The sequence below is a fragment of the Drosophila virilis genome, chromosome X (assembly GCF_030788295.1).
Source record: "Drosophila virilis strain 15010-1051.87 chromosome X, Dvir_AGI_RSII-ME, whole genome shotgun sequence".
NCBI lineage: Eukaryota > Metazoa > Arthropoda > Insecta > Diptera > Drosophilidae > Drosophila > Drosophila virilis.
The window spans coordinates 6,067,860-6,091,893 of record NC_091543.1 but is presented as its reverse complement, the minus strand read 5'-3'; the positions used below and the strand labels follow the sequence as shown (position 1 = coordinate 6,091,893).

The 24,034-nt window shown below is 39.2% G+C and overlaps 2 protein-coding genes across 4 annotated transcripts; both read left to right on the top strand.

Annotated features, from left to right (window-relative positions):
- Positions 1 to 1,687: 1,687 nt before the first annotated feature.
- Positions 1,688 to 15,086, top strand: LOC6633657 (vanin-like protein 1). 3 transcript variants are annotated; one of them, XM_015170046.3, is made up of 4 exons: positions 1,688 to 2,054; positions 11,431 to 12,088; positions 12,914 to 13,640; positions 14,324 to 15,086. In XM_015170046.3, the coding sequence occupies exons 1-4, from the start codon at positions 1,998 to 2,000 to the stop codon at positions 14,559 to 14,561; spliced, it is 1,680 nt and encodes a 559-aa protein (XP_015025532.1). In that variant the 5' UTR covers positions 1,688 to 1,997; the 3' UTR covers positions 14,562 to 15,086. The 3 variants fall into 3 exon arrangements, with proteins under 3 accessions (XP_015025532.1, XP_032288963.1, XP_032288959.1); XM_032433072.2 differs by lacking the exon at positions 1,688 to 2,054 and adding an exon at positions 9,333 to 10,810; XM_032433068.2 differs by lacking the exon at positions 1,688 to 2,054 and adding an exon at positions 10,968 to 11,366.
- Positions 15,087 to 15,928: 842 nt separating this feature from the next.
- On the top strand, positions 15,929 to 19,869 carry LOC6633656 (vanin-like protein 3). The gene is made up of 2 exons (XM_002056814.4): positions 15,929 to 16,746; positions 18,539 to 19,869. The coding sequence occupies exons 1-2, from the start codon at positions 16,059 to 16,061 to the stop codon at positions 19,471 to 19,473; spliced, it is 1,623 nt and encodes a 540-aa protein (XP_002056850.3). The 5' UTR covers positions 15,929 to 16,058; the 3' UTR covers positions 19,474 to 19,869.
- The last annotated feature ends 4,165 nt before the right edge of the window (positions 19,870 to 24,034 follow it).

Here is a 24,034-nt window from a genome sequence, read left to right as displayed (position 1 = left end):
AATTTGCGGAGGCGGCAAGTGCACAGGAGCGGATGGCATTGGCCGTCCAGGGATTCGGGCTTGCAAGCGATTTCAATTCACTTTCTATTATCCGTTTTCATTAATTAGTAATGTATTAATTAAAAAAAAAATTATAATTTTTAGGAATTTAATTTGATTATAAGAATGTATACAAATTGATTAAATAATGATCAGAAGGATTTTTGTTCTTCTCAACAACTTTGACATGGGCTTTTCTCATGCTTTAGTCAAAGCTGAATGTCATTTTATTACTTGGCAATTCAATGATTTATATTACTATCATTATTATTATATTTATTATAAATAATATTATTTTCAGTATTATTATAATTCTTTTTATTATTCATATTATTATTATCATTATTAATAATCAATTTATTTATTGCTCATTAATAAATGATCAACAAATAATGCTAAAAACAAAATACAATTGCTGAGACTAACATAATATTCTTAAAAGTAATTATTATTGATAATAATAAAGAGAAACTTCGCACAAAAGTTCAGAGTTGCCACCTTGCCGCCCCTCACACTGCTCTGCCAGACCGTTTCATTTATCCATCTCTACGAATTTGTAACAAGATAATATAATTACAGTGCTGGCGCCTTACTATGCCAATGTCAAAGGACAGCATGCAGAAAAGTTTGTGAATATGAATTCCGTTTCGAATTAAAAACAATTATTATAAAATTCTCAACAAAACCTGATCTCTCTCTCTCTCTGCGCCAGTGTTGCCAATAGTATTGCATTTACGCATTGACCTGCAATTAAATGAGTTAATTTAAGGAAATGAATAAACTTCATAATTATTGTGTGTCATGTGAATGCAGCTTCAGCATTTGGGTAAAATAAATATGAACCCCTTACGCGAATAGAGATAATACAGACTTTTTTCTAGTTTTGTGCAGTGTAAGCTGAGTGAAGTCCAGGCTTTATTCGAATATGGATAATGCGAAAGAAAACCATAAACGAAGAGTTTCTGAATTTTTGATAGACTTCTCAGTCTTTTCAGACCTTGCAGTTCTGTAATTAAAAATCAATAAATTTGCTTAAAATAAGCTTCGAATTTTAACTTCCATTAACTTCATGTTTCGAGCTTTTTGAAAAATGTAATTAAAAAACGCATTAAAATTTTCTCTATTGGGAAAGGTCCATCTCTTGGGCCGACAAGGAGAGTTTGCACTGATTGACTGACTGATTGATTGACTGACTGATTCTGCAGAAGAGATAAGACTGAAACCAGTTGCACAATGTGAACTTTCGGAAGTAAACAAAAAGTGTAGTCAATACATGGCCTAAGTAAGGCAACGCCGGGCAATTTCTATAAATCGAACATATTTTCTAATAAACAAAAAAAATGTAAGCAAAAATGTGCATATGCACAGAACTGAGTTAAGCTCCTTACGCTGATTCGCTTCAGTTAGAAATATTTGTCGAACTTTTACGTGTATTTTTTTTTTTTTTATATTTAGTTATGGTTCGATTAACGAGCGCGAAATAAAGGCGATTTGCGGCTAATAACTCATTTAGCGCTGCCGCATTAACGAGCACAACGAACTGCGCTCCTGCCCTGGTAGCCGGCAAATTTCATAGGTGAGCTTGACATTGTGATGCGCCAACTCAATGGCAACAGCAACAACAGCCTTTCGTGCTTGCCACCAGTATAATCCAATGAATGGCATTCGATGTGCTGCGCTACAATGCGATTCGGCTTGGATTGAGTGCGAGTGTGTGCGAATGGGTGCGAATGTGTGCGAATGTCTGCGTTTGTGCGTTGTGTGTGGGCTGCGTGCAGCGGTCTCTGCCGACTGCAGAAAAAAGATCAAAACTAATGTTAAAAAAGATTTTAGAATCCCGATCTATTCAGGCGACAGACGTCAAGGTGAGATCCACGAAACGGCATCCAGCGCAAGCTACAAAAATATTGCAAGTGCAAAAGTAATCATTACGCTGACATTGAAAAAGTGCAAGCCGGATGATACTCGTCGCCATGCTGATGATGGTTGCAACCATGATGCGGATGATGGCAATGGTAAGTCGACTCCTGGATTCTGGCTATTGTGTTGCTGCCGCCGATGCCAAATTGAATGTGTGCCAACGTATGAATGACCCATAATTTGATGCTAATCAAAGGGTGTGGGCCACAACAACAACAACAATCAAATACACAGAATGGAGCACAACGAAACGAGATTCTGCGATTTCTATACAAATATATCTATATATATATATATAAATGTGAAGGAAAGCGAAACCTGCGCCACAGGAAATTGCAATCGTTTTTTCCGTCTTTTTGCCCGTTTCAGTCTGTTTTTTATCCGCATACCCTGTACTTACAACAAGTGTGCTAAGAGTCGTAATGCTGTGCAGCTGCGGACAGCTTGTAAGCAAGAGTTTTGTGCAAATTGTAAGCAATTTCGGAGCTTTTTCTCGCTCTCAAAACCTACAAAGTTATGAACAAACCGTCAAATTGTGTTAAATTAAACACAAAAATGTATTAAAAATTATGTGAATATGTTGATTAATTTGTGAATATCAAAAGCAACTCGTGTGTTCAGAAAATGTTCAGAAAATTCGAAAGTTATTCAAAGTTTTCTCAAATATCAAAGTTAATCGCTTTCGAGCTAACTAGCTCAGTGAATATTATTCAATCACTCACAAGTGTTACTCAAATATCAAAGTTTATCCCTTTGGAGCTAGTCAATTCTGAGCATATTATTCAACTTCGAAGGAAGTGCTATAAGAATTATTAGGAAACAATTATAATTCCGCATATATCAAAGCAAACTCTTGTGAATATTGTTCAACTAATCAGAAAATGGTGCAAAAACTGTTCAAAAGTTTGTTCGTGCTACACAGTTATTCAAGTTAATCGCCTCTGAGAATAATATTCAATTGACCACAAAATTGTTTTATTTTTCGCAAATATCTCAGTTTGTCCCTTTGCAGCAAAGCAACACTTGAGAATATTTTTCAACTGAGTAGAAAATGGCATACAAATTCTTATTTATCCTCAAATGTCATAGTTAATTCCCCGTTTTGTTAATGCCAAAATTTTATACAAATTCAAATCAAAGTTAAAGCACGCAACAAACCTGTTGCACTTCAACGAGCAACAGCTTATTCTCTAAATGGAGAGCACTTCTTAAAGTTCTCTGACGGGCAGCTGCAAAAACAACTTACCTTCAGCCTCATGAAACTGAGAGTCTTGAATAGCTTAAGCTAATAAATGTGTTGCCCAGCTTAGTTCTGCTAAAATTCTTGTTAAATAGGAAAAATTATGCGAAATTGATGCAAGAAAAGCTGTAAAAACGAAGGAGAATTGCAATTGTGGCGCACTAGCATGTTCCGCGAGAATCCAAAATTTAATATATATATATATATATATTTGCTAAGAGTGGAATTTCGTCGAGAAACTGAAAAAGTAATCCCCACTAGCCCAGTGTAAAATGATTGACATAGATAATACGCGGCAATAACGATAAAAATTCATTTTGAGCTATGTTTTTTTAAGCATGACTGGAAATCTCTACGAGCTAAGTAAGCGCAAATTTGGTATGTATATACGACTAAGTTATATACAGATAACAAATATTTCACATTTCAGATACCTTTACGCATGCTACCCAAAATTGGAACAAGTAGAGTATTTAAATATAGAGTCCTGCGCTTTGGTATGTACACATATTTGTATGTCAACCTAATGCAGTGTAAATGTCACAAAAATCGGACTCTAAGCACCGAACAAGAATGCAAATCCCGTTAATTGTGTGGGGCGAGGGAATGAAGAAACGCCGATTAACGCATAAATGCAGCTAGAATTGTGGGCAGAGGGTATGTCTGGGTGGTGCACTCCCGATGGAAGAACTTTTTGTTGCTTGTTTGTGTGATTGGCATGGTAAATTGTCTGAATGTGCTGCAGTGCCTGTTGTTGGCGTCCTTGCCTTCAATAATGCCCGGCATGCATGCTGGGAAATTGGAAATTAAAATAGCTTCTGCCTAAACTAAATACAAAATCTGTGCCATTTACCGACTTGATGCCAATGCGTGCCTTCAGCTTCATGTACACATATATCTAACTAACTATATATATATATACATATATATCTATATATTTTTTTTTCAATTTACGAACGGAAATCCAAGCAGTAAAGCGCATTCAATCAACTGCTGCTAAACTTTGCTCATCCGGCGTCCAGCCTGGCCCTTGGCCGGGGCTAGGCATTAAATTTATATGTCAATAAATCTCAAAAGAGCAAAAGGCGAACGCGAATCGTTTGGCTTTACGAGTAGTTTCTAGCCCCCTAACCAGCTTAGCTAAAACTTATTAAGCAACGAGTCTGCAGCGGCATTTATTTAGGTTCAGCTTCAGTTTGAGGTCCTGGTCCAGTTCACACAATTTTCGCAGCTTTAGCTGCAGGTGCAGGTCGGGTCAGGTCGAGACGAGTCGAGTCGAGCCGGGTCGCGCCGGGTCAGGTCAGGTTGGTGCTTTGAGGCATATGCCCATAAATCAGCCGGCCCTCCCCGAACACAACCAACTGTCGAGCTAAGAACTCAGCTACGAGCGCTTTATTGGTTTTCCCCACATATAGTGAGGTGTGTGTGTGTGTGGTTTTGTCAAAAATGCCAAACTAAATAGATAATCAACTTTAAATAAAAGTCCGTAAAAAACCAATTGGAACCAATTGATTTGCACAAATTTGAATTAAACAGCGTCAAATGAGGCAGAAAGAAAGACAGATCAGATAGATCAAAATCAGAAAGCAAGAAGAGGGATGTAGGGAGACAGAGAGGAGAAGGAGAAGATAGATGGAAAGTAAGAAAGAGAGAGAGAAGAAAATAGAGATATGTAAAACGAGAGAGAGAGAGAGAGAGAGAGAAGGGAAGAGATAGAGAAAGAGAGAGAGAGAGCGTAGAAGATTGATAATCTCTTTCAGGTAAAAAAGAAAAGCAACGAAGACTTGGCTGCAGACGTAAAAGTGAAAGTACATATTTTTAAAACCTAAATAGTTTTCACATTCATTTTCATATCTAGATAAGTAGAGCAAGAACAAGAAGAGCAAGAACGAAAGAGAGGAGAGCAAGAGAAAGAACTAGAGCAAGATTAAGAGAAAATTACTATCATATTCTAAATTTGTGTAGTTAATGAAGAAGGAAAGTGAGAAATATTCAAAATCATAAGCCAAATGCTGAATATCACAAGAATTGTGCGTGTTCCAGACGAAGAACAAGAGTAGAAAAAGGTGTCAAAAGCATGGAAAAAATCCCAATTTATTTCTAGCCCGTGAGACGTTTATTTGCCGGGATCTGAGCACGCACACAGTAAAAATATGGCAAGTGGCTCAAAGACATACACACACACACACACGTGCACCCCCATTCCGTGTGTGTGTGTGTGATGCTAATCGGTGGAGCTTCATAATTCGGCAATTCGTTCGCTGTTGGCATTAAGAGCTGCTAATTAATCAGTCAATGCAGCACAACCCTCCGCCGTCTCTACCCCTTCCCTTTTTACATACATAAATCTCAGTTGAGAGTGTGGGTGTGTGTGTGTGTGTGTGTGCGTGTGTGATGGGCGCTGTGTCTGCGCCTGGTTTACTGCACGGACAACGCGTCGTATGAGTTATGTCAAATGCAGCCTAACTGAACGGCTGAGAACTGCCGCCAGAGTTGCCATCATTAATAACATTTTTGCTTTGCCTGCATGCCCTTCCAAGGGGAGCGGAAGGCGGTTGTCGGTACTGAAAGGGCACAGATACCCGACTTTGGACCCGCCACAGGTTGCAATTAATCAAGCTGACAAAAATCTGGCAGCGCCTGCGGCCAGAGTTGACATTCTGCCGTCATATGCGCTGCAATTCGATATCATGACGATGACGATGAAGATGATGGGTTGTGTATTATGTCGCCTTCACTTGGATACTATGCAAAATACCTGCACTTTAGGTGTTTCAGTGGGTTTTGTTTGGATGCAGGTGTGCGTTGTGTCTGTGTGTGTATTGTGTCTGTGCGTGTCAACTGTCTGTTGAGCTGCTTTGTGCTCGCAGACAAAACAGTTTAAGGCCTGCATCAAGTTCAGATCATATTCAATTTGATGCAGGTCGAAGCTGCAAGCTGCATTTGAACTAAACCGATTCAAGCCTGGAATTCAAATCCATTTGCCTTCATAAAGCAAAGCACAAAATCAAATCACTCTCTTCTAAATTGATTTGCTTAACTATAAAAACTTTAGGGTATATTGAGCCAGAGCAGAGTCTCCGTATTGGATAGATGCTGGCTTTAAATCAATTTTTTATTTAGAGCGAAACTTGTAAAGCTTTCAATTTTTTTAGTAAAAGCAAATGCAATTTCCCATATATATTATTTTCATAAAGCACAACAGCCCAAACATTGATTAAAGTCGCCAAAAACTTAGTTTTTAAGACAGCTGATTCGACTTTTTTTTTGGTTTTTTTTTAGCCCTCGGGTAAAGCAACTGTATTTTAGGTACTTCATTTTCTATTCTCTTTTTAAGATTCTTTGCCTTTAAAATATGCAGTTGCCCATTTTTGATTTTATATACCCAACTCTGCCTTTCCATTTGAGCAGCAACATCAGGATCAAGTTGACATCTAAATCTGGCAATATTAATGTTGGTCAAAATTTATGTAAATGTGCGACGCTCAAATATCCTATTTAGACATTCCACACCGAGGCTTTACTTCTTGGTCAAAATGCATAATATAACTTTGACTGATTATTGTGTATCTTCCTTTTCGCTCTAATCTATAGCAAGTTTTCCTTCTCTTTCTCAATAACTTTTTGTCTCCTCTGCACATAATATTCTACCTTGCATTGTTTTAAGCAGTGCAAAGCGAAAGTGAAAATAAGACATTTTTGTTTGCTGCATAGTCTTTTAGGCTTTTATTTTTCTATTAATAAAAAGAGATAAATAATAAATAATAAACAATTAATAATAAATAATAATCAGTGATTAATAAATACTATATAATGAATAAGAATTAAAAACAAAATAAATAATTAATATAAATTATGAAGTGGAAAGTCGAATACGTATTTTGTTGCGAGTGCACAGTCAAAGCCACAAATGCGACTTGGCTCTTAAACTTGTTGGCCAAGTTCTTAGACACACACACACACACACACACACACACACACACAAACGGGTGCTCAGCAAAGATGCCCCAAAAGAAATTAAATTATTTGTTAGCAGCAAAACGTGTGGCAGCAAGCGACGACCAAAGGGATCCGTGAAGGGCATCTAGAGAAACGAGCATGACAACAAGGACACACAGCTTATATTACACACACACACACATATATAAATATATAAATATATATATATATACATATAAACACGTGCATCTGTATAGTTGGGGGCAACAAGTGAAAATCCATTTGTTAGAGGAAATCGTGCAAAAAGCTTAAATACAAAGCTTAAACATAAGTAGCAACAAGCAACACACCCACACAAACACACACGCACACTCGCACACTCGCACACTCGCACACTCGCACATTCGCACACTCAGCTGACCTGGCTGCCAACCACACACATAGCACACAACACACACACACACACGCACACACACGCGCACATACTCGCACATTTGGTTATGCATATGTGGAGCAGGGACTTAGGCTGGGGCCAAAGCCTAAATGAAGCTGCCTTCGTTTGCCTTTTTGTTGTTGTTGTTGTTGTTGTTGTTTTTGCCTTCACGTCTTACCTTTTAACGTGTTTTACCGTTCGTTTCTTCTTTATGGCAGCCTTCGCATAAAGTGAGCAGCCACCCCGTGTGTGCACGTGTGTGTCTATGTGCACACGGCTCGTCTCCCTTGGGTAAATTTTCGTATTTAAAATATATGGCCAAGAAATGCTTAAAACTTTATTTTTTTAATTTTATATATAAGCAGAAAAAGTGCTTTCATTTTAGCTCGTCTTAAGCTTAAAACAACAAAAGAAAAACGTTGGAGTTAGCAGTTGGTGTTCCATATGGGGGCTGCCAATGTGCATCGGTATTTAAATGCACGATAATCGTGCGCCGCAAAACTCTTGCTGGGGTTGGGCTAAAATCAAAGATTTTCCACAAAATGTATGCATAAAATGCTTAGATAAAGGTTTTAATGGTTAAAGTAGGTTTTATAAAGCGTGAAGAGCGTTGAAAATGGAAAATGGGAAGTTCGGATAAAACGGATACTATCGGATAATTCCGGATAATTATCGGATAAAGCCGGATGTGTTCCGGATAACCCATAAAATGCATGTGTAACTTGAGGAAAACTTATATTTTTCTTAATTCTTAAGAGTTGAGCCTTACAGACGGAGCCACTTTTTGTAAGCAGAGCTGGATAAATGGATAAGGTAGAGTCACGTGTACGAGTTAATGTCATATCTTAATGCTTGTGATAATACGCTCAAATTATTTGCTGCGTACCATAACAAACATTCATATTATGCAAATAATGGATTAAATATTCGTCACTTTAAGTTTATAGTTTAAGAATTTTTAAGCCAAAAGAAAAAGAATTGCTTGGTAACAATTGGCAGGCTTTTTACTGAATGCAAAACAAAGATGAATGGTTTAAAGCTATGCAAATTAAAGCAGCTCAAATCGAATGAGCGTGAATAATGCGTACTTGCGCACAATACGATGACGATAGAAGCCAAACCCACGTTTGCGCTGACAATTCCAATGTAAAAACAGGATGCAGCGTCAAAATTTGGTCAGTTTTGCGGCGCAACTTGACGAGAAAGTTGCTTAGAATTGTGAATAAATAAGCAAATAAGGGAAAGACAAATGGGTAGCAGATGTGAATCGCTATAAAGTCTTGCATTCGTTACATTGCCAGCAGATGAAACTGGATAAAAGTGCATAAAATTCAATACTCACATCTTTATTTAAAAAAAAAAAAACAATAAAAAGGATCTGAAATTATTTTGATTTACAACGTATTAAACCGGATAAACAAGAATATAAGCATGTACAATTGCGAGTAATGTCTTTATGAATATGAACACCGCTTAAAAGGGATTAAAAATTGGTTGATAAGCAACAGATAAAACTGGATAAAAAATGGATACAACCATGTATAAACGCAAAAACACTTTTTATGGTGATAAAAACGCCGGAAATGGTTTGGAATTGGTTTAATTGGCTACGATTACAACTGGATAAAAAATGGATAAATTTCCAAACTGGCGTGTATACACGAAAAATGTGTTTATGATTATTAAGAAAATAAAAAAGTTCTGGAATTAATTTGATTTACAACGGATAAAACTGGATAAAACAGGATATAAGCATGTATAAGCGTGAATAATATGTTGATGATTATTTAAATAGCTAAAAAGCTGGCAAAGCTTGTTAAAGTGACAATAGAAAACTCAGATAACATTCGATAAATATGGATAAGTGCGGATAAGCACGGATTGGAGGGAATAAGCACGGATAATGTGTTTTGAATTACAGTAAAACTTACATTTATGCTGTTGCGAACAAGAAAGACCTTAGGGATAAGAGCAGATAAATATATTGTTAAACAAGTGCAGGAAACAAAATTGTCAACTGGAAGCAAAAATAAATCAGGCATTAAAATAGGGTTAAATGGATAACACCTGTATAGAGGCTAACAACTTAAAAGATGATAAGGAACTAAGCCCAATTTTCAAATCTGATGATGATTGTACATAAAAACTGATAAAATGAATGTCGCGATATAAAAGCCGATTAAAACAGAAATTAAAGTAATAATCATTGATAAAAGCCGTTTAAGCGTTATATGATTAAGATAAAGACGGCAGCGAGTGCATGACTGATAAGAAACGCCAACAGACACCCATTCAGGCCTTGATAAGGGAAAGTATTTGTGACCGTAATGATCGTAAATCGCACATTATATCGGATGATTGTCGGTGGCCGTTTTGCTATCAAAAAACAAAAACGTGTGCACAACAATTGAAATCGTTTCTAAAATATATTGTTTCGGTCTGTTGTCCAATGTACAAGCCGCAAATACGCTGAGTTATCAATTCAGGCATTCGGCATAGGCATGAAACTCGGATATATAACTCAAAGTCCCCCCAATATAAATATCATCGACTGATTTTTCATAAAGTGTCTAGTAATTGCGAATAATCTGGCTAATTGAAGACACTGCACAGTGGTATAATATTGTATATCACATGCGAAATGGCTTGGGCATCTTTCATTGGTCGCAATGTGCGGAACAATAATTATCAATATTTTGGGATTGTCAGATTAATCTGGCATTATGTCCATCTATATATTCTTGGTCATAATGTTTAACTTTAACTCTCACACTAACTCTTAAATTTACAACGGAAACATTCGAATCGTCAAGAAAGCTTCGCTTAAGGTTTGCTTGATTGGTTCCTGAGCCGTTCGTGCCTTAGAACCTTTCTGCTAAACGGGTTCAAGCCCTGTTTTTTTTTTTTTTTGCATATGTTTGTGAACCACTGTGCGGGGGTCAGCGGTCAGCTTGAAAAACCCCGTAAGCATTGTCGTCGCGCGCGCAAAATGAAAACATTAACGAGTGCTTTCTGACCGACTAGTAGATACCCTAAGAAAAACTGGGCCACATATTGCAGGCGGCGCTTCTTCTTCCTTCTGCCCTATAGCAAATGCTATGTTAACAGTGCGATCTTAACGAGACTTTCAGGTTTTAAATATGACATACAAAAGTGTGGACATATCAAGGTGCAAGGCTCTATCTTTAATAGTTTTGTTTTTTGCAATTTTAGCAAGAATGCGTGAAGGTATCAAAAAAGTGAGTTATTTTGTTTCTGTATTATCCGTATATAACATATATGAAAATCTGTATTCCAAGTATGGTGTATTTAGCGCCTACAAACTTCGAGTTATGCTTAAGAAATCAATTCTCAAAATCGATATTTATCGATTTTATGGCAAGAGATATCGTCATACTGCCCGATCGAGCATAAAGATATATGTATATCCGCCTCTGTCTGTTAACCAATATAATGCTCTATGTCTGCCATGGTCAATGGGTGCAGGGTATTAAAATAGGCGCTGATTAGATTAATGATTTTGGGTTTTGGGTATTGCTACTGCCGGCATTATAAAAGCTGCGCTGAAGCGCTGCCCGTGCCGCAGTTGAAAATTGGCGCGGTGCGAGGCAGCAACAGAGACAGGTACAGCTAATCGAAAATATGGCCAACAATGTTGCAGGTGTTAACAGTACGCGGCGGCAGCAGTTGCCCGCGCTGCAGTTGCTGCCGCTGCCGCTGCCGCTGCCGCCGCTGCTGCTGCCGCTGCTTCTGCTGCTGCTGCTGCTGTTGGCCGGCATTGGGATGAGTCAGCAGGTGGGCTTGTGGCGGCAAGTCTTTGGCCGAGATACAATTTCGCTAATCGCGTTCTCATTCACAGAAGAACCTTTCGGAACCGACCGATGGGGGTTTCTATACGGCCGGCGTTGTGGAGTTCCGTCAGGCCATTGGTCAGGATTCCAATGAGAATTTGGCGGATAACTTGGCCGGCTATTTGGAGCTGATCGAATCTCCCGATGCCAGAACTGCGGATATAATTGTCTTTCCGGAACTAACATTGAATGACATGGAGACGCTTACGTTTTTGCCGAAGCCCGAGCAGTCGCTGTCGCCATGTGTGGACGATCCCATTGCCCGTTACTATGCTCCGTTTCTGGTCAGCATCTCGTGCGCCGCCCGCAAGGCCAGCAAGTATATTGTCATCAATATCTGTGAGCGGCAATTGTGTTCCGCTACTCCGGAGGATACCCGTCCGTGCGCCCCAACTGGATACAATGTCTTCAATACGAACGTTGTCTTCAATCGCAAAGGCACCATTATCTCCAGATACCGCAAGATCCATTTGTATGGCGAGCCAAGGAACAGCACCTTTGTGCCGGAGCCGATGAGTTTCAAAACGGACTTCGGTGTAACCTTTGGCCATTTCATTTGCTTTGACATCTTATTCTATGATCCCGCTCATGAGATGCTACTGGAACAAGGTGTTCGCGACTTTATTTATCCAACCATGTGGTTCTCGCAGCTGCCTTTTCTAACAGGTAAGTCCACCGCTTGAACCCAATTTGCTTTAGGGTTAATTGAACGTATTCAGACTTTTGGCGCGTGAATCGGTTTGAAAGAGCTTTGAACGTGACTTCCAGTTGGTTGGGATATGAACCAGATCGTTTATGCTGAACCGGTTCAAAGGGAACTGACATTTGGTTTTTCAAATAGTTTAGCTCCAAATAATTCAATCTTGCAGTCAGGAGTACTTGTTACTAGGGTTAACAAATTGAACCATTAACTTTGATCGCTTTCTTTTCCGGTTCAGAGCAGAGAGAAACTGGTTTAAAACTAGTTCGAAACGGGTTCAACTTTACATTTTACATGATCTAACAGCATGCTCTTAGTCTTTTTCTTTCTCACTCTTCGCTCACTCAGTCATTCTTTGTCGCAATCTATCTCTTTCTATCTAAATCTCTATCTCTTATTCTATCGCAATTTCTATCTCTATTACCATCTCCATTTCTATTTATATTTCTATTCCTACCTCTATTTCAATTTCTATTTGTATTACTATCTCCATCTCTATTTCTATCTCTATCTCTATTTCTATCCAAATTGTTATTTCTTTTTCTAACTCTGTCTCCATCTCTATCTCAATTTATTTCTATTCCTATCTCTATTTCTATATTTCTATCTCTATCTCTATTTCTATCCAAATTGCTATTTCTTTTTCTAACTCTGTCTTCATCTCTATCTCAATGTCTATCGTTAATTGTATTTTTATCTTAATTATTATTTCTGAATATCGATCGGTATCTCTATTTCTATCGATTTTTCTATCCTAACTCATGCTCATTCTCCTTCTCTAAATCACACAGCCGCCCAAGTGCAGCTGGGCTGGGCCTATAGCAACGATGTGAACCTATTGGCAGCGGGCGCTAGTCATCCGGAATTCGGCAGCACTGGAACTGGCATCTATAATGGACGCGCCGGCACCATCACCGGCGTGATGAAGTGGGGCGAGGGCGAGCGTCGCATCTATGTGGCCAAGGTGCCCAAATATCAGATGGCTAAGAATATAAAGGCGCAGCGTCCGCAACGTTCCTTGAAGGCGCGATTGGAGCGGAAGATGCGTCAAGGACGCAATTCAGGAATTCTGATGAAACGCGACTATCTGGAGCAATACGAGAGCGTCTGGTTGGAGCAGCTGTATCAACAGACTGACGGCAATCTAAAGCAAAAGGTCTGCCATGGCATGTTGTGCTGCAATTTCGAGCTACAGTGGCGTCAATTGCCAGAGGGCACAGCCGACAACAATTTTTACGGCTTTCGGCTGGGCGTCTACGATGGTTGGCGCAATGAGCAGCAGGTGGATGCCAACTATGTGCGCAACTGCGCCATTTTTGCCTGCAGTGGTCCCGACATTGAGGACTGCGGCCAGGTGCTGGACACTATGCAATCACGTGTCAACTTTAAGCGCATTATCATCGAAGCCATGTATCCGAGGTCGCGCGAGTTCCTTTTGATGCCGAACAGTGTCCTCGACAACTTTTTGCCCCTGGAGCCGCCGCAGTTCAAGTGGTCAATGGTAGAGAGGGCCGTAAGGTGAGTATGGAAAGCAAGTGTTACATTTGAACTTCTACTCTATAAATCCTATCCATGAAATCCTTATACATATTCTACATTTTAAACTCAGCTCGCATGTCTAAAATGTATACTTTCTTTGAATGAAATTGTCAGGTTGAATTCCTTCAATTGACATCCTACTTTTACAATCCTACATATGGAACCTGCTTGGAATGTCAACATTTCAAATCCAACGTCTGAATACCAACATTTTCTTATAATTGCAATCATACTTATTACTCCTACGCTTTAAATCCCAAGTCTGAATGCCTTTCCTTGGAATCCTACGTCGAAACCCTCAATTTTTAAGTCATCCGTCTGGGCTATCAGGAATCCTACAAATGGAATCCTTAATTTTCTGCTATTTGGAACCTGACATTAAAATTTCTATAATTGTAATGTTCCTTTCTCTCGAATCATACATTGGAGACGCTCCACTTTTTGAGTCAAACGTCTGAGCTACTATATTATGAATCCGAATTCCTACAATTGATATCCAAATCCAGAATCTTACATAGAAAACTCTCGCAATCCTAAGTCCCAGTCATGAATTCAATGTAAGAGATCCTACATTTGAAATCCTACGTTTAGATACCTTCTCTTAATCTACGTTTGCAAGCCCATATCTGAATTGCTTTATTTGGGATCCTACGTTCTTTCAGCAATCAGATTAGTGTGCGCTTCGGCCTAACTGACTCCGTGCAGCTTTCCAATCTGCTGACCTTTGCCATCTATGGGAATTACTATGATGATAATTGCACCTTTGGCAAGGGCACCCCGGAAGAGGATCGCGAATGTGGCTATTTGGCCACTGGTGGTGGTGCCGCCGCTTTGCGCTCGATTGGATTTAAGTGGTACGTGCTCCTGGCCTTGGGTTTGGTTTGCAACCTAAGCAGTTAAGCAGTCCATTCAAAATTTTTATTGAACCATGGTATATCGTTGAAGGGAAGATGTTAATGCCATGGAAAAAACTATATTGAAACTTTGAAAAATATATATTATCTTGGTGTATTGATTGGACCGTGGCTAAAATTGCCCAGAGTCTTACTTAGAAAATTAAAAATATCCAAACAAACAAAAAAAAATATTAAAAAAAACAAAAAAAAAAAATACTCAATCCAGGCGGAGAAGAGTATGGATCTTCAATAGGTCCTTATTGATGTGCTTGTTGTTTAAAAATATATTACTCAAAATATCATATTATCCAAAATATAAGGTTCAACTATGATTGATCCAATTAACATATACTCAATATACATATATATATATTTGTGTCTATAATTATTGGCTTATCAACTGGCTTCAAGAAAGCTAAGTTTTATGCAAATTTGGAACGTTTAGTGTGAAAAACATTTTTGACAACTTTTTTGTGAAATTTCTCTGTCTTCGAATCGATTTCAATAAATTGCGACCCGACTCACGGAAACAATTTGAATTTTATGAGGGTTAATATCAACAAATCTTTTTACAGAAAACTTTTCGTTCTGATTAACTGATTGTCTGAGTGATTGACTAAGTAAATAGATGATTGACGGATTGACGAATTGAAAAACTAAGTAACTGCCTAGATGATTGACAGACAGACTGAGATAATGATTGACTGATTGAATGATGGTATAAAAGATCAATTGAGTTATAAATTGAATAAATAATTGATTGAGTCACTGACTAAATGAATAAATGATTGATCGACTAATTGAGTGATTGATTGACTGACCAACTCATTGAATGATTGACTGATTGAATAGCTGACTGATTGAATGACTGAGCGATCCACAGATGTTCAATTAGTTAATTATTCCGAAATAGTTAACTAGCTAGTCCAGTCAACTGACTGTTTGATTGACTGACCTACTGATTGAATGATTGATTGTGTAACTGCCTGCGCAAATAAATGACTGTCTGAATAGCTAAGTAATTAACTGAATTATTGAGTGACCTGGCAGCTAACTGACTGACTAACTTACTAAATGATTGACTAACTGAGTGTCTGATTGATTGATTGATTTACTGTCTGGCTGGCTGACTTACTGTGTGTATGATGGACTGATTGATTGGTGTTTAATACAGAGTTCATACCGCAAGAGTTAGAAGATATAATTTTGAATCGTCCAACGATTGTGAAAATGTATTTTCGAATTTTAATAGTTCTACATTGAATATATAAAAAATATGCCTAAAAGTATGCATTCTCCAGATGAGGCAGAGTTGCTTTGTAAAGCGAAGTCAAGAGATGATAAGAAATAACGGCGGCTGAGAGATATGAGAGATTAGATAGAAATATTGACAGGGACAGAGAGAGAGAGGGTGAGAGTGGCAGAGAGGAAGACAGTGGGAGAGTGTTGTGTGGCAGGAAGGGAGAGTAAAGACCTGATCGCGCAGTCTGACGGAAGCATCATGTGTGGCAAGTTGTGGTCGCTCCTCCATTTGCTGTGCCTCGCGCTGGCCAGCTGTGGGGCAGCCAGCGACGAGTATTACACGGCGGGCGTGGCGGAATTTCGCCCGGCACTGACCGGCGGCAGCTCGGAGCAGCTGCTGCAGGAGAATCTGTCCGCCTATCTGGAGCTAATTGAGGCGGCCAATGGCACAGCCGATATACTCGTCTTTCCCGAGGGCACACTGAACAGCCAGCTGCAGTTGACGGCGGTGCCGGCGCCCTCGCGTCGCACCCTGTGCCACATAACGACCGGATATGAGGTGCACGATTTCCTGCGGCAACTGGCCTGTGCCGCTCTTGTCGCCCACAGCTATCTGGTGGTCAATGTCAAGGAGCGGGAGAACTGTGCGCCGGACAACGATTGCCCCGCCCGCGGCTATCGGCTGTACAACACGAATGTGGTGCTGGATCGCGGTGGGGCGGTGGTGTCGCGTTATCGCAAATGGAATTTATATCTGGAGCCGCAGCTGAATCGCACCCGGGCGCCCGAATATGCCATCTTCAATACGGACTTCAATGTGACCTTTGGCCATTTCATATGCTTCGATATGCTCTTCTATACGCCCGCCCAGGAGCTAGTCGAGCGCTATGATTTACAGCATTTGATTGTCAGCAATATGTTCAAGTCGGAGCTACCCTTTCTAACGGGTGAGTACTTAGTAGTAGTAGTAGTAGCAGTAGTAGTCGTAGTAGCTTAGTAGTCAGCTAAGAAATACCCTGTAGTTAGATATAAAGTCTCTTAAATAATACTCTATCATATTGCATTCTCTTAATTTCTATTTTATATTACATTTATACAATTATCCAACTAATAATATATCATAAAATTTGTTTTTAACTTCAAAGACTTCTAGAAATATTTTCTAAATTTCCAAAAAAAAAAGAGATTTTAAGCCAAATTTTTTCATATTTATAAATGATGTAGCTTAAAACATAACAAGTTAGAAAATATTATCTGAAATGAAGAACATGTTGCTTGTTTTAAGCTATTTACTATTGTACACATGCTACCCTATTGGACACATTCCTATAGGTACAGGGTATCGATTACACTGAATTGCGTCTAGACGTGTGCACTTTATAAACATGGGCTTTGATAACAGAGAAACTAACTCGCTTAGGATTATTCCACTATAAACTGTTTATATCTTTTCACACTAAACTTTTGTGATCTCAAGTGAATAATATAAAGTTTAGTATACCCCTTATAAACAATAATACTTAAAAGAGCAGTATTTTTTGCGATTCGCTTGCGAACTATTTACAAATATATCAGTTGCTAAATAGTGGATCTATTAAAGAAATCTACTTATAGCTTATTAAATATTGCATGTCAAACATCAAACATTAAATTAAAATAGATGTTGCTAATATAGTATATATTTCTAATATTCATATATATTAACATTAATTTGTAACTATTCACTCAGAAAATTCCTAAAACTATTTGTTGACGATTTTACATTTCACATTCTACATTTCGTATTGATTATTTAGAGAACTCTTCTCTCATTTACTACTTGAACAAAAACACTAAATATACCAAAAGTTGCAGTATTTTTAGAATACTAAAATACACATTTTTTCTAACTGATTGTTTGTGTACCAGTTAGAAGGCAAAAGAAAATTTCATTAAAACTTCCGTATTTGTTTAAATACAAAATACTTAAAAAATACTGTACTTTTGGTGCTATACTTTTGCTTACATTTCTATAAAGAATGTTTGTCAATATATGAATTTGCAGTAATTTATAGTATTTTTGTTTAACAAACAGTTTATATCTAACATACTAGAATCTTGTATCTACTAACAACGCATTGTTTTTACAGTATTTTTGCAGTATATAACGTAAAGAGAAGAATTCATTGCTGTTATATAAGTTGAGTAAAAACTACTAAGTGTATTTTGTTATGCAAATGCATTATTATTAATTTGATCCTCTTTGTGATTATTTAAATTTCTTGCAACCTGATTGCATGTCTCTTGTATCTTATAAGTTTCTTATAGGTTTCTTCTTTTTAAGTTCCCTTTCAGTTTCATTGCTTGTGAGTGCCTGTTAAGTTCTTTAAAGGTTTTTTTTACCTTCCCTGTAACGTAATTGTAACTTGCGTATAAGTGCCTTACATCTTTGTGAGTTCCTTATAAGTATCCCGTATGTTTTTTGTGACGTGATTGTAACTTGTTTGTAACTTTCTAACTCCCTCGTAGCTTCTTTTAAGATTTATTCTATCTGCTTTGTTCGTTCCTTGTGACTTGCTTATAAATTTGTTGTATCTTCCTTGTAACTTAATAGCTTGATACGTTCTTTTTATCTTCCTTTTAAGTTCAAAGCATGTTGTATCTTTCTTTTAACTTCCGTATTTCTTGATTGTAAGTTCGTTGTAACCCCATCAACTGTGAATCACAACTGATATACAATTTCTCTCTTCTCACTTGCAGCCAGCCAGCTCCAGCAGGGCTGGGCCTGGGCGAACAATGTGAATCTGTTGGCAGCTGGCGCCAGTCTGCCCCACGGCGGCATCACCGGCAGCGGCATTTATGCGGGTCGTCGCGGCGCTCTCGTCCGGCGCATGGTGGGCGACACAGCCACCGGCGAGCGCCAGCTATTGCTGGCCCGCGTGCCACGTTGGCCACGTCTGGAGAGCAGTGCCTTGGAGCTGGACGCGGAGCGCTGGGGTCCGGCGCAGCTTCAGCTGGAGATGCTGCAGCAGCCGCAGCTGGAGGAGTTCAATAGCTGGCAGGTGCCGCTGCTCAATGGCAGTCTGCAGCAGCAGCGTCTCTGCCAGGCGGATCTCTGCTGCGACTTTGAGCTGCAAACGGAGCTGGAGGCAGCGGCCCGGACCACGTACAACTATCGCCTGGGCGTCTTTGTCGGCCAGCGTCGTTACGAGGAGGAGGAGTACACGGTGGTCCGGCTGTGCGGCCTCTTTGCCTGCCGCAACGACAGCATCCTCAGCTGCGGCCTGCTGGCCGAGCAGCCGGCGGAGCCAAGCCCAGAGCCTCGAGCAGCTGTGCTCTTTAGACGGCTGCGTGTCGCCGGCGAGTTCGTGCAGCGGCCGCGACGCCTGCTCATGCCCAGCACGCTGAGCGGTGCGCTGTATGCCCTGCAGGCCACCGAAATCGACTGGTCCGTGCGGCCCGATGCTGAGGGGGCGTGGCGCGGTGAGCTTGTGACCCAGGTGCAGCTGGTGCTGAAAAAGTCGCACTCGCAGCTGTTGACCTTTGCCATCTATGGCAACTACTTTGATGAGTATGCTGCGGATGGTCAGGGCGGGGGTGGGGGTGGGGGTGGCGGGGTCATCTCTCAGCTGACCGGAGGCGTTTGGGGCATGGCTGTCGGTTTGCTGCTGTCTTATCATGCGGCTAACCGCTGAGCAAACACTTTGTTGATTAGTTCATATCATGCACAGGCACAGGCGACAAATGCGTCAAATTCGCATTGAATCTTTTATTTAACTATTTGCTTTTCTTTTCTTTTTGCTTAATGCCATTTCTCGAGCTCGACTTTGAAAAAATGAATAGCAAAGTCGGCTTCGATAACTTCTAGACCATAATTTTAATGATATCACTTTCAGGTTTGGATTAAAGGCGAGTATTTAGCTTTTACTCATAGTCGGTGCAAATATTCATTATGGTTTTTTTCAGATGTACAGGGTTTTTCTCAGTCTGAACGGTTTTTCATTTTTCTGATTATTTGATAACACTTTTTGATATTTTAGATCTTTAGTTATTATGGGTTTTCCAATCAGCGGGATACTTATTATATTTACTTTTATTTCTATTTTGTATTTTTTAATTTTTAAAAACTTTTGTATTTTTTAGTATTTTTTTATATGTTCATTGAACAAATTTAATTAAAGAAATATGTTTACTTTTCGGTTGAGCTTTCAAATGTTGTCCTTTAATTGCAAAAGCAATTTGAGCGCAGATTCTGAAAGAAGAAAAAACATTTGTTAGTTGATTTAGTGCAGTTTTTGTCAGTTTTATTACGCTGCATTTTTTTGTTTATTGTTTTTTATGAACTTGGCACTGACAATAAAGTGCAGCAGCTTCTCTTGTTGCGCTTGTTTCCTTGCTCCTGACAAAGTTTAACTAAACAAAGGATGCCCAGAAATTCAAATATCAAAAGGAATCAAATATTTTTCATTTTTGTGCGCTTTGCTTCAAAAACGACATGAAAAATTTGTGATAAAGTTTGTGGATATTTCAGCTATTCGTGCTTTGCTTTTACTCGAGAAAAAAACTTATTTACCAATTATCTTAAGTGTTGTATAACGTGATTTATGAAAATTGCAGCTGATATTATATTTTTTTAAATTTTTTTTGTACAAAGTAAATATACTCCTGATTAAATTTTGGCTGGCAAGACTGTGCTCATATGAAAAAAGTGTTGTTAAACGAGTTTTTTTGCAAGTGAATCAAAGTGAAAACGTGTGGAACGCCTGTGGAAATAAAATTTTTTTTCCATTTTTTTTAAAAAAAATAAATATGTACAAAATAGTCATATGATCATATGCAAATAGTGCTGTTAAGCGTAATTAATAGAAGTGTGTCGCGGTGTGATTTTACGAAATGCGCATGAAAAATATGTGACAAAGCTTGGGAAAATTGAAGTGGCAAATATATATAAATATTTTTTTTAATTTTTTTTTACAAAATAAAATATATATAAATTCAAAACTCGTTAAACTCAGGCAGGCAAGGCAAATAGTGTTCCTAAAGAAGATTCATGCGTGTGATCAAAGTGAAAAACATGAGACAAAGCATGTACTTCCAGCTGCATGCATTTTTTTTTTTAAATAAAAACGTTAGAAGAAAACAGTCAAGATAGCGTTCATATCGACAATAGTGCTGTAAAACGCGATTTATGCGAGTGCTTCGAAATGGTTCAGTGTGATTTTTTTTGAGAATTGCAGCTGCATTTGTTTTTAATTTTTTCGAATTTTTTTTTTTTTTTTTTTTTACAAAATATGAACATTAGAAAATATCTATTAAATATGTCATAATGTGCACATGTTCATATGCAAAATAGTGTTGTTAAACGCGATTTATGCGCCTGCTTAAAAATGTTCGCGATTTGCTTTCCGCTAATTTTTGTCGCCTGGCAGCTCATTAAAATCCGACACGCAGCGATGCCAGCTGCGATGTGCGTGTGTGTGTGTGAGAGAGTGCGCGCATGTTAAGATGCTGCCGTCGTCTGCAGTTGTTGTTGTTGCTGCTGCTGCCACTAAACTTGCAGCGAATTGTAATTAAGTGACATACGCACACACACACACACACACACACACACGCACACTAGACAACAGTTTCAGCCACATTTGCCTATTTGCTTAGCCGAAAATTGATGGTAAGTGTATGCAGGCAGAAATAGGCAAGAGAAACAACAACAGCAAGAACGGTGTCAAGTTCAAATCGTAAAGGTGTGATTAACAAAAATTAGTTGCTGCTTAGCGGACGCACGCACACGCAGACATGCACGAACATGCTCACGCACATGCACACGCACACACGCGTACGCATGCTAGAGCAACAGTGCGAATAACGGCTGGAAGGCACACACACACACACACACACACGTGCACTTACATATAGAACATTAGGGCAGCGCAGCGTCGCTGCTGCCGTATAGCAGGTGTAATACAGGCGCGCAACACATGAAGCGAACGGCGCAGCAGACGTCGCTGCCAAAAAAGTTTCATTCATTTCAACTGTTGCTCCCCACTTGTTAGCACATGAGACTGGAAAGTGCCGCACGAGTGGCGACGCGTCGGCCGATTGTCAGAACGTTTCCAAGCATTGGAGAGCGTCCAAAGCAGAAGCAGAAGGTCGTGCTATGCGTGCTGTGTAGAGTTTTTAGGCGCCATATACGTATTTACATACGTGTGTGTGCGTTGTGTAGACTGCGTTATATTTGCATTAAATTATTCAGAGGCAAAATATTTTATGAAGCGCAGACAGCAGCAGACCAAAAGCTGCTGCGCTTTTGCCAGCTGAAATGCAATTAAAAAGCGCAGCAGCAGCGGCGGCAGCAGCAGCAGCAGCAGCGGCAACAGTAACGGTAACGATAACGGCAACGACAGCCGCAGCCGCAGCGACGCACACGAAATGCTCAGCATTTGTACTTCGGCTGGCGTTCGCTAACGCTGCCGCTGCCGCTGCCACAGCCGGCGTCGCTGGCGACGCCAACGCGTTGCGTGGCGGACAACATCGCACACTGCGACAGCTTTCGGCGCGCGTTTAACATCCAGTAGGCGTTCAGCCTCCGAGCGGATAACATTGCGTTGTTGTAGTTCTTGGAGACAGCCAATCAAATCGCTCAATACTCAAACAAACAGAAAGCACCGTTCGATTGCGATTGCGATTGCGATTGTGATTGTGATTTTGAGTTCGATTTCGAGTTCGTTTCTTGAGTCGTGCATACGACAGTTTGATTATCATTGAGTTTGAGTGTGTGCGAGCGAGAGGACACGCTGCTAATAAAATCGCTTGCTTCGCAAAATTGTGTTCAAATTTTTCAAAAGGCGCGCGCAAAAATTTTGCCATTTAAAACTCTGAAAGCAAAGTTCATTGCACACTTTTTTTTTATTGTCTTTTTTTTTTTTTTTTTGTTGGTGCTCAAAGTAAATGAGAAAAATTCTGAAAAAATAAGAAGAAAGAAAGAAAAGAAATATATACTTAAAGTTGAAAACAACAACAAACGTGTTTTGTTGTATTCCATTTATTTATTTTTTTGGCTGTTGACAAAAAGTGTGCGAAAGAGAAAGAGAGACAAAAGTGCACTGAAAGCAACGGCAGTTGCTGCGAAGAAGCGCGTAAAGAAAGCCAAAGGTAAATGCAAATCCTTATCTCAATTCTTTCACTAACAACATTTTCAGCTGCAGCATTTGCGAGTTTTTTTTGTTTTTTTTTTTTTTTTTATCTTTCGGGTCTTTAAAATAACGGAGTGTTTGACCAGTTGAAGTTGTGTGTGCTTGTCTTCTTCTTGCGCTTTAAAGGTTTCCCAAAGTTGAAGGTCAGTGTTGTAAAATGTGCGCGTGTGTGCGTGTGTGTGTGTGTGTGTGTGGCAGTGTGTACAAATGCCGAAGTGATCAAAAATTGATGACATAAACGTATTTATTATTTAAAATTTTATCGTGTTTCAGACAAGCTGAGCGTAGATTGTGTAAATTTGTGCAATTATGAGCGTGTTCTTCTTTGTTTCCTACACAAGTTTCTACAAAATGGGAAACTGATTTGTTTCTTAAATGGAGCATTCGGTTTTGACCTTGAGCTAGAATTCGTAAACTTCTCGATGTTGCGCTGTGTTTTGTCTTGAAATTTCTAAAACAGTTTTCGGCGTTTTGTGCTTTTTTGTGTTTTCAATCGTTGCGTTTGTTTTTGAGTAAATATCTTGACTGCACTTTTGAGAGAGTTTTATGTAGTCGATATTGAAGCTAAAAAATATTTAAAGTGGGCGGTTTTTTTTTAGGTGTTTCTTAAGCTTCACAGTTCTAGAAACTTCCACTCGAATAGAGCTCGTAATATCCGACGGAAGAAATATTTATGTTGCATTTTTTTTGTTGAGTTTTAGACGAGTTTTGAATGTTACGTGGATTCGAACCAGTAACCTGCTTGTGCAGTTGCCTGCGGATCTGGGCTAGTTAGAAAATTTTGAATAAAAAGAAATTCTCTGCTTTTTTTTCGTGAGCTGTTTATGAGATTTTCTAACATATCTGAAGAGCCATAGATCCTTTTTGAGTTGGAATTTTGGGTTTTCTTTTTTTTATACCCTGAACCATTAAAAATGGGTATGAGGGTATATTGTATTTGTGCGAAATCCAAATGTATGTAACAGGCAGAAGGAAGCATCTCCGACCCCATAAAGTATATATATTCTTGATCAGCATCAATAGCCGAGTCGATCTAGCCATGTCCGTCCGTCCGTCCGTCCGTATG

What these genes read in the sequence shown, in the direction of transcription:
- LOC6633656 (XM_002056814.4), top strand. Translation starts at nt 16,059, where the DNA reads ATGTGTGGCAAGTTGTGGTCGCTCCTCCATTTGCTGTGCCTCGCGCTG. An exon ending in GGAGCTACCCTTTCTAACGG is followed by an intron (nt 16,747 to 18,538) that starts GTGAGTACTTAG and finishes TCTCACTTGCAG; the next exon opens with CCAGCCAGCTCCAGCAGGGC.
- LOC6633657 (XM_032433068.2), top strand. Translation starts at nt 11,214, where the DNA reads ATGGCCAACAATGTTGCAGGTGTTAACAGTACGCGGCGGCAGCAGTTG. An exon ending in GCATTGGGATGAGTCAGCAG is followed by an intron (nt 11,367 to 11,430) that starts GTGGGCTTGTGG and finishes TCTCATTCACAG; the next exon opens with AAGAACCTTTCGGAACCGAC. An exon ending in GCAGCTGCCTTTTCTAACAG is followed by an intron (nt 12,089 to 12,913) that starts GTAAGTCCACCG and finishes TAAATCACACAG; the next exon opens with CCGCCCAAGTGCAGCTGGGC.